Here is an 11,121-nt window from a genome sequence, read left to right as displayed (position 1 = left end):
ACAGCTGTGGCAGGGGCGCATGTGTGGTCCAGGCCTAAAGAGAGAAAACCCTGTGACACACTGCAGCTAGGAGTGGCTAGGGAAGCTACAGTATGTTCATATATAATGGAAAGAAAAAAATGACACAAAATAAAAACGTGCGATAATTTATGGCCAAAAATGACGCTGAATATATTTTACACATATTTTATTTGGAAAAATGTAAGTAAATCCTCACTCCCAGCTGATAATCATCCTCCCCCACCCACCCCCCCCCACAAAAAGGAGCTCAGGATCAGCAGCATGACTTTATCTTGGCACCTATAAATGCTATGATTAACAAGTGAGGATGTCCTCTGAAGATATCCAAGATGATGGTCTAATCTGACCATCTGTTTCTTATCTACTCGTCTTTATTTTTTAAATTTGCAAATTTATTTGTCTAAGGGATACTGGGCCTGCAAAGCAGCAGGCGCCCAATCCTCTCTCTGGGGAATGAAGTAGAGGTGGGACCCACCTGGTGTGTGTGTGTGTGTGTGTGTGTGTGTGTGTGTGTGTGTGTGTGTGTGTGTGTGTGTGTGTGTGAATATATGTGTGATTGCTTGTGTGTGGTTTTCTAATGCTGAGGATAAAGTAAGAGCAGAAGCAGCATGGTGCATTTATATTTTTACCATAGCTGGTCTAAGGCTGTAAGAAATGACACTGTAAGGTATGCAACACTACTTTCACTTCTTTGAAAAAAACTTGAAAAGTTTGATAACTGATAACAAACTCATGTAAGTAGAGCTCAGCGTTTTCCCCCTGATCTGCAGTGCAGCAGTTGTGTCTGACAGAGACGAAACTGGGCGCCAGCGTCTCCTCATTGTTGAAAGACAATGCATTGACAGTATAATAATCAACGGACAGGATTCATGCAGCAACTCCCTGCTATCACCACAAGGAGACCTGTTTTGCACAGATTATCCAAACTAAACCTGCTGTAAATGCTGGTCAGCACTGCTCAGACTTGTACACTCTTTGTTTCACTGAAAGTAATTCATTTGAGCTGGCTAAGAGTTAAATTGCTGTCTGATGAATAACGTTTTTTGTTTGTTTTTTTAGCTTAAAAAACTTTTCCTGCCCGAGTTTGATTTTTTTTATTGTTGGACAAACCAAATCTACTTCCATGTGCACAAAGTGAAAAAAACAGAAACTATTCACAAACCCCCCAAAAAAGTGATGAACCAATTTAGCACCATGGAATGTATAATTTGCCCATTTGCCTACTTAAAAGTTGCACCGCATCAAGTTAAATGAACATGTAGCAACCACCAGGCAGAGTGAAAGGGGTTTAGAAATGACGGTGTCAATGTGAAGTTTCCTCTTGTTTTTTGTTTCCAACCGGTGTGTTTGCTCGTCCTTTTATCATGGAAATTAATCCTGGGATTTGAGAATTGAGTTCACACATCACCTGAGCTGCCCACTGACCTTTAATCTAATCTTCAAACGCTTTGCGATCTAATTACGTTTCCATTCCATCCAAGCAACTCATTAAACGCGTAATATATAAATATATATATTTATATATTGAAGTGTCAACATTTCGAGCAGAAAAGCGAAAAGGGGAAGTCTCTTGCGGTTTGGGGCGACTGTGGTGTACAATGCTAAACTGAAAATTTCCCGACCAGTTCCACACTTGAGCAGGAACCCCCTTTTCTGGAGAACTCGCGGGGGAACTGAAAAACACACTGAGAAGCCGCGGCTTTCCTTTTTGCCGGTACGAAGGTGAAGTTGTCACAAGAAAAAGGAGAGTGAGGCAGGGTGGGGCATGAGTCCACACTGTTTGCATGATTTAATTTATTCACGTCGTTAATGGACAGTAATTGAATTAAATTAACAGCTTGATGACATTATTATTATTATTATTATCATGATTATTATTATTATTATCATGAGAGAACTTGCGCACAGTCTCCAATTAAAATGCCGTAAATTGAATTTTTCCTTCTCGCTAGAAAAAGCCAGTGCAAACACTGTTTGATTGATGTCCCTTCTTTACCTGCGATGCCTAAAAGTTTGCTGTTGATTTAACAAACACGCTACATTCTCAATGAGGTTTTCGGCCCGACTACAGGGGGAACGTGTCGGGGCTCCTTGTCTCTTGGGCAGAGGTGGGAGAGAGGAGGAGGGGGGAGGGCTGAGCGATGTCTTACTGGGGAGGAGGGAGGTAGAGGATGGTGGGGTGGTGGGGCGAGGGGGGTCGTCCTGGGAGGGAACCAGGGGTGTGGAGGGCCGAGTTTAAAAAGGCAGGCAGCGCCAACAGTCACTCACTCTCACACACAGTCTGTCCTCTCCTCCAATTCCCAGCAGCAGCAGCTCAGCAGAGCTCCTGTGATTTTTGCTTTGATTCACTGCAGAAACCTTGGATCTGTACAGGACTCTATCCTTGTTGTCTGTTTGTTTGTTTTAAGGATTTTTCTTGTCCACTGCAACATGGAAACAACTACTGGGGAATATGTTGATAACTATGAGTATTATGATGACAATGAGACTGCCTGCGACTTCTCAGAGTGGGAGCCCTCTTACTCCCTCATCCCGGTCCTCTACATGCTCATCTTCATCCTGGGCCTGTCAGGTAACGGCGTGGTCATCTTCACTGTCTGGAGATCCAAATCGAAACGTCGGGCTGCTGATGTCTACATAGGAAACCTGGCCCTTGCTGACCTCACCTTTGTTGTAACCCTACCCCTCTGGGCTGTGTACACGGCGCTGGGCTACCACTGGCCCTTCGGCGTGGCTCTGTGCAAGATCAGCAGCTATGTTGTTCTGGTCAACATGTATGCCAGTGTTTTCTGCCTCACCTGCCTGAGCTTTGACCGCTACCTGGCCATCGTGCACTCTCTGTCCAGCAGCAGGCTGCGCTCACGGGGCACCATGCTGGCGTCCTTGGGTGCTATTTGGCTCCTGTCCGGCCTGCTGGCTGTGCCCACTCTGCTCTTCCGCACCACTGTGAACGACCAAAACAGCAATCGGACCACATGCGCCATGGACTTCAGCCTAGTGACCCTGAACCAAAGGCACGAGCACCTCTGGATTGCAGGTCTCAGCTTGTCCTCCTCTGCCTTGGGTTTTCTTCTACCTTTCCTGGCCATGACCATCTTTTACTGCTTCATCGGCTGCACAGTCACACGTCACTTCAACAACCTGCGCAAGGAGGACCAGAAGAAGAAGAGGCTTTTGAAGATCATCACCACACTGGTAGTGGTTTTTGCCATCTGCTGGACCCCCTTCCACGTGCTGAAGAGCATGGACGCCCTCTCCTACCTGAACCTGGCTCCGAGCTCCTGCGGCTTCCTGCGCTTCCTGCTGCTGGCTCACCCCTACGCTACCTGCTTGGCCTACGTCAACAGCTGCCTCAACCCGTTCTTGTACGCCTTCTTTGACCTGCGCTTTCGTTCCCAGTGTCTCTGCCTGCTCAACCTGAAGAAGGCTATGCATGGCCAGATGAGCTCCATGTCGTCCACACTCAGTGCCCAGACTCAGAAGTCAGAGATTCAGTCTCTGGCCACAAAGGTGTAGAGGGTAAAAGGAAAGGTGGAGCGGTGCTGCGGGACGGTGCCAGCTGCCACCACTGGAACACTTGTAAAAATACAGACTTTACGTGTCCATTGTTCAAAGCTGGTAAGATGAGATGATGAACTTTGAATTGTCACTGCTCACAGTCATGACATCCATTACATGTTCCTCCTGTTCTACAGTGGGTGGCGTCGATGCTCTGTTTGTTGTGTGGACTTGGGAAGCTGGAGCCAGCTGGCTGAGCTCCTTAGCTGCTTTGTTCCTCAAATTCTCAGAGAAAAAGTCTATTTTATTTCTTTTTTCTTTTGTCCTGCTCTGCAAAAGTTCTCATTTGTGTCACAAAAGGGGGCAGAATTCTGATCTTAAAATCACATGCCGATTTTAGGAAGTGTGTATCGATTTGCATGGAATCTGTTTACACTGGAAGAACCATAAAGCTGTACAGTATTTTCATACCATAGCAAATTTTTTTTTTTCAGAACTATTGCTGTTTTGTTTTAGAAGCACTTGTTTAAAAAAATGTGCGAGCAGGGAAATCAATCAGAGCAGTGTCCTCTTACAAGCTTTTTGTTTGTGAAGGTAGAAGTCTGGGCTGTGGGAGGGCCAGGGGGGTGGGGTGGGGGGGGGCGTAAGAGGAGAAAAGGTGTTGCGGCTTAATTATATAGTTTGTGGAGAGGAGACGGGGGCAGACAGGCAGATGGCAGTTGACAAATGTTGGTTGAACAGGAACAGGGTGGGGTGGGGTGGAGGGGTTTCACAGTGTAGCCACAGCACTAAAGAGGGACAAAGGAACTTTATAAATGTTCCAGTTTGATGTATATGTTTTATTATTTTGACATCACTGTAACTAACTACTGTATTAAAGTGTTCTATGAACTAGATCTCTTAGATTCATTGAGAGTGTGTGTAAGAGTGAGTGCAAACCAAAGTTATGCTTTTGCTTTGAGAACGTGATTTTAAAGGTGGAGAGGAGAAAGTAAAGAAAATACTAATGCCAAATGTAAATATTTGAACAAAAAAGGGGGTATTTTGAAACTCATTCAATAAACCTGTAGTTTCACATCAGTTTCATTACAACATCCTGTTATTTCAGTGTTAAGTATCTCCACCAGGTTAAGTCTTTGTTATGAATAGCATGCATTTGTGTTACACCTTCAGGTTAATAGATCTCTAATCTCTATTGATTCACAGCCAGTATCCAGACTGTAACTGGATTATGCAAAGTACATCCATCCTGAGAGTGTGTATTCGATACTCAGTTGTGACTTCTATCAGCTGTGGCCCTTCAAGTTTTTGATGACACAGTCCTGTGGGTTACAATCAAAGGTTTTTGAATTTGAAACACTGTATTTATTTATGACCAGCAGAAGGAGACACTAGTAGTAATGTGCTTGCAGTTAAACAGGCACGTTAAGTCCATTTTACAGTAACTACAATTCATGTGAAACAATGTTATTTACCGCCACAAAAAGACCATCTATCCGCAGGAGGTAAAGCCAACCAAGCCCCACATGTTCACTGAATAATAGGGTCATCACCAATGAGTGACTCTTCTGAGGGATTCTTTGGGTTGACAGTAATGAGCTCTGTAGGACATAATCGCCGTTCAGAGATGGCGGCGGTGGCGGGGGGAAGTGGGGCTCTAATCCTGGCAGAAGTCGGGACACCGAACAAGACAATATTTGTCCCCGCTGACAAGAGATTGCAGTTAGAGCGGTTGCTGGGGTGCGGGGCAGGGGTGGGGCTGTGACGGGGAGGAGGGCGTCTGACTGCAGATGCTCTGACACACAGAGCAGAAGGTTTTGCTCGAAGACGAATAAAAGAGAATTTGGGAATGAGGTGAAGTAGTTAGGAAAAGTCGAGACTGTCCTCTTGTAAAAAAAAAAAAAAAAAAAACAACCCCCGAAGGTCATCTGTGCAAACAGCTTATTACGACCCACAGTTCCGTTTTATTGTTAGGTGACCTCTAGCGGCTGTAGTAATTATGACGGGAGCAGAGGGGAAGTCAGGTGATGTGGTCTACACTTTCGGAGGAAGCTGGGCTGGATGGATGGGCCGACAAAACCTTCACACAAGAGACTGCGGCTTATTTCACCTGTGAAACCAATAGTGAACGCTGTTTCTTTTATCCCTGACCGTCCCACAACCTTAACCGCATGTTTATGAATGTTACCATGACAACGAAGGTCTGGTACGCTCCTCAAATCCGAGGCTAGGGACAAGCAACCCATATGGTCGTTCAGCTTGGAAGACTTGTTGTTGGAAAAATCACAGCTATAGGAGTTTGTCTTGCATCACATTTTTAAAGTAACAACATGTGTGAAATGACGAGAACGTGAAGCCGCATAATTCATCTCGTCTTTGTGTGTGAGAGATCATATGTTACTTATTGTCCATCCCGGCAAAACGGTGCAGATTTGACCGTGGAGGAGCTTGGAGCAGATCAAAGGAAGGCCACTGGGATGGATGTGGAGGTCTCAACTCACACACAAACAGAAACACAATTGCTTAAACACACAGTTATCCTATATATATGTTCAGTCAGGTGCCATTTGGAATGATTCATAAATGGAGATTTATAAGTACAGTTGAGTTTCCTATATCGGATACACAGGGAATCAAACCCATAACCCAGACTTTTACTGCATCATTTAAAAATATAGGACCATAACAGAGGAATTCAATATGTATCTGATTCAGCTTTACACTAAACAAGTGATACACATTTGACAGTAAGACAGTGGAAACAGGGTGGAGTCAATCATGCATGCTGGACTGGCCAGACTTGTTGTTGTTATTGAGATGAGCTGGGCTGACAGCTTGTCTGATGCTGTTAGGCAGCAAGTCCACTTTGGGATAACTCATCCAGAATACCAGCTGAGCAAAGCACCGGGGGTCCACGGGGGACACTGCCAACACAAAAACAACAGTTGTGTTGGTCTCTAAATGCACATAAATGTAGTCTGCGTCCATGTGTGGCCTGTGTGACCTGTTTGTGTGTATGGATGTTTGGGTGTGGGCTTTGCAGTGCTCCCAGAGTATTCTTAGAGGGAGGTCAACCATGGTAATCCACTGGCCCCTTAAAATGATCGCCCCCCCCCCCTTATCGGGAGAGTAGAGCATGGATTTTCCCATTGATGTGCTGGTTCGAGTTTTTCTGCTACCTTTAGTCAAAAAAAAAAAAACAAGCCTTGCAGCCTTTTGCACGCTCTACTTCAGAAGTACTACATTCCAATCTCTGTGCAAGTCATTTTAATCCCATAAATCTGAGATGCCTGAGCTTGAAGTTATTGGACGTTTCCTAATTCATGTTTCGTTAAAATTATGGATTTGTTTCACTGTCTGGCACTTTGCTTATGTACGTAAGATCAAATGAGAATTTTCAGGTTCAAAATGAAAAAATAAAAAAAAAACTTAGATGAAAAGTAAGCAACAATGATTCAGCGCCACCAACTGAGCTGCTCTATGCTTCCATCTTAGAGGATAAGGCTTGATATCTTCTGCATTTTTGTTATTGTCAACAAACTGTCTTTGGCTCCTAATCTCAAACCCAGTTGTTCCGACTGAAGATGTAAACCTTTGAAAACAGGTCACAGATAGATTTTTGAAATGGGCAAAATGGTTTCCTAAAACAGAAGGGCGCTGTAGTTTTTAAAAAGTGTTACCAGGAAAGGGATGTATCTGTTAGGAACTATTTTCAGCTGCAAAATAATACACATCTGGTGTTCTAGTGGGTATTTAGAGTAGCAGGACATATTTGGGATTAATTTAAAATAAACTACCATGCCCAGCCCCCATGTCAGCCAGTGCACCAGTGGGGCTGGTTGATTTGTTTTTAATAGTTTTTGGACAACAATGGAGCTCTATGGCACAGAGGAATAACATATATCAGGCTGTGGATACACAGACCTGTCACTAGGATCAACTGATTGTTGGTTTTACTCTTATTGCTGGCAATAAGAAAAACACAGAATGTCACCAGACTTCTTTAATCTCACTGGTAACATCATAAATCTGCATCCCTAAACTCGAAAACACATTAAAGCAGCCCACACAGGTGCCTGCTCCTGAGTGTTGTCGTCACTGTGAGCTGCCAAACCCAAATGGGACCTCTGAACCAAAACGCAACTGCTCGCCTCTCCTCAGATCTCCCTGCTGTTCCATCCCACCCAGGCAGCAACAAATGCACTCTATAGCGTGTGTGTGTGTGTGTGTGCGTGCGTGTGTGTGTGCGTTCATATGCACATGTAAACAGAGATCTGACAAATTCCACTGCCTGTCAACGCTAACCCTACTTTCTCTAGAGCATTCGTCCACCTGTTGCCCAACCATAACACACACACACACACACACACACACACACACACACACACACACACACACACACACACACACACACACACACACACACACACACACACACACACAGACACACACACACACACAAACACACAATCCCCCCTCTCTAATAATCACTCCAAAAACAAACAGCATTAGGGAAACATATCCCAAACAATGCAGTTAGAGAAAGTATCTCTCCATTCTATCGACTAATCAATCCATCGATTAATTGATTTAACACAGAGCGATGGAGGAGAAGGAGGGGGAGAGAGGGTGAGAGCATTACTTATTACCCATCCCCGAAATTTTTCTCTGACAGATCAAAAGGACCTTTGGGTGTCCCTCTCCCTGCCTGCCTGTCTACCTCACCTGTGAATATTGGGCACAAAGGGTGTACCAGAGCCCCCCAAAAATCAGGAAGGAGGATTTGGTGGAAGCGGTGAAGGTGCTGAAGTGTGTCCTGCATTTGTTCCAGTGTGTGAGAGTGTGTGTGTGGTTGGGTGGTTAGGTAGCAGGAGCAGGAGTGTGTGCGTGTGTGTGTTCTTCTTCTCTTCCTCTCCCCTTTTCTCGAATGATCTGTTGTTTCTTGAAAGGCCCTTAAAACAAATTTCCTCAATCAGCATATTTATTATAGGCAATGGGAGTTGTAAATGAATACAAAATTTTCTGCCAAAGTTTGAACAGTTTTGGTTATTTGGATATTTTTTTTTTTTTAAATTACAACTTTTGATGTTCAATGTTGAATGTTTAATAAGAAATACTTTTTGAAACCAAGTTTTCCAGGGCTTTAAAATGTTTTTGTTTCATTTATAAATTGCACATAACGAAACAGGAGTCGTTCAGAAGGGTGATTAAAATTAGATGTGATAACCTTTTTTATTAATTATTAACTTTTAAATTTACCTTTCTTAAGTTAAATGAATGTTCATTCACTCTCCTGCCAAGAGTTACACAAGACGATCAATACCACTCTCAAATCTGTATGGTCAATATAAAGCTGGAGCCAGTGGTGATTAACTTAGCTCAGCATAAAGACTGGAAACAGAGGGAAACAGCTAGCCTGGATCTGCTCTCCCCAAATGGAACCAAATTTGCCTACCAACACTTCTAAAGCCCAAAAAAAAAAATGTATCGCCCAAAATAACCAACGATTGCTTTAAATAAATAAAAGTAGTATATAATGGAGGATGAATCTTTTCTTTGCAGCATAGTGTTTACTCTCCCTCTGGCATTGATAAAAATGAGCTTTTTTTTAAAGTGCTTAATAGGGAGCATCAGTCTGATACTGTTTAAATGCCAATTGTATTTTAAACACATTTTATGGATCACCACATCACTGGCTTTTATGCCAATCCCCTTAACAAACCCAGAGAAAACTGGGAAGAAAAGTGGGGAAGAAAAATGAAGATACAGTCGGTGAACAGGTGGGATTTTTTATGAGGAGCCTTTTTTTAAGCCCCGTTCATGCTCACTGAGGGACTGACAGCTTTGTGACCAGAAACTGTCCAGAGGATTAAGGCTTACACTGTACTGTTAATAACATAAAGTGTCTGAGTTGGAGTATGAACCCAGCACCAGTCTAGACAGCAGAGCCTTTGATCCACCAAAACATGTCGGTCCAACCTGACGCAGAAACCTCTGTCAAAAACAGACGCTCCCTCCCAGTAATGCCAGGTTTCAATTCGTTTACAGTGTACACACCTTAAAAATGCTGATTTTCTTTGTTTCTGCCTTTTCTGTCTCACTTCTGTAGCCCCTCCCCTCTGCTCCTAAAGTGTGAGATCCTTCTAAATAAAAACCCATTTCCTATATTGTAATAAACTGTTAGCTGCAGCAGAAACTGACATGTCACAAATCTATCAGTTTAAACAAACTGCCAAAACTCCAGTTAAATCATTAATTTGTCAATATAAAGAAAATTATATCAACAACTTCTGTTAAGGTAAAAATGCCCCAATTTCTCTGGTTCTAGCCTCTCAAATGTGGATATTAGCTGGTTTTCTTAATTGACTATGACAGTAAAACTGAATATCTCTGGTTTTTCAGCTGTTGGTCAGACAAAACAAGACGACAAGAAAACCATGATGGACACTTCACTATTTTCCCACATCTCATAAACCAAACAATTAACCAAGACAATTATTGTCACTTTAATTGATAATGAAAATGACTGTTAGTCTCAGCACTAATGTAAATATAAGTATTAAATATAAAAATGAAGTGAGTAAAAGTATGAGCAAGTTTCTCAAAGTTTGTTCTGCAATGTTTTTGCAGTTTGTGCTTCTGGGTGTAAAGAAAACAAGCTAAAGCTCTTTTTTTCACCCCACCTGCATTCAAAGCCTATTTTATCTTCAGATCCTTTTCCCTTTGCCTGAATCTGTGCTGATTGTGTTGAATGGAACACCATAGACCTTGGAAAGAGAGCCAAATCGCTATCAATTTTATCAATAAGGTCTCACAAACAATGGGGTATTACATGTCTAATCATGGCTCACAGAAGTGGCCCTGAATGTCCAATACACATCAACACTGGGTTCCCCCTGCTTGACTTCTTCCCCATATGCTGACTGTAAATTGCTACCATGTCTGCTCGGGAATCACTATTGAAATCAGCTTGTCTCAGTAATCTGTCTAGTGTGGCCTGGAAGTGGCCTCTCACTGTGATTGTCCAGGCCCTCAGAACAATGGACTAAAAAAAAAAAAAAATACACCATTTACATGAGATCAGTGTTTTTATGGTAATGTCATTATCTTTTGGCACATTTCAAGAGGTGATTAGGAAATCAGGGCTTTCAAATGGACCCCACCTCCAGCACCTCCTCCCCGTCTTTGTTTTCCGCTATTGTTCAGGGTCACGTCCACTCCACCCGTTACAGCACTACCTGGATATGATTGGGTGACGTATGAGAGGATTTTATTCAGCTGAGAAAATATGTAAGAGGATATAGCTTGTACTGTAAAGGCTGGGGTTAAACCTCCAACATACATGTCACATATGTGGAAATATCTCTCTATCTCTCTATCTATGATGAATATTTGAAGGAAAGACCAGGGTCCTGCTGCACAGTGCATAGTAATTAGCTGCTAGTGGATATCGTTAGGCGAGAGATGCTGCTTCCGAGGACAGCGTGGCTTGGCCAGACCTGAATGTGCTGGGCTCTCGTCCCCTCCGGATATGGTTGTTCAGGGCTCATCATCCTTAGACACAAAGATCCTCTTCACATCCTTCTCTATCCCGTCCATTGT

General features: G+C 43.2%; 1 protein-coding gene across 1 annotated transcript; it reads left to right on the top strand.

The window, feature by feature from the left end:
- Positions 1-2,310: 2,310 nt before the first annotated feature.
- On the top strand, positions 2,311-4,121 carry aplnra (apelin receptor a). Its single transcript, XM_040155644.1, has one exon. The coding sequence runs from the start codon at positions 2,452-2,454 to the stop codon at positions 3,535-3,537; it is 1,086 nt and encodes a 361-aa protein (XP_040011578.1). The 5' UTR covers positions 2,311-2,451; the 3' UTR covers positions 3,538-4,121.
- Positions 4,122-11,121: the final 7,000 nt, after the last annotated feature.

Source organism: Xiphias gladius, chromosome 19, assembly GCF_016859285.1.
Source record: "Xiphias gladius isolate SHS-SW01 ecotype Sanya breed wild chromosome 19, ASM1685928v1, whole genome shotgun sequence".
Classification (NCBI taxonomy): domain Eukaryota; kingdom Metazoa; phylum Chordata; class Actinopteri; order Istiophoriformes; family Xiphiidae; genus Xiphias; species Xiphias gladius.
Note: the sequence above shows the minus strand (reverse complement) of the source record. Positions and strands in the feature narration are given on the sequence as shown.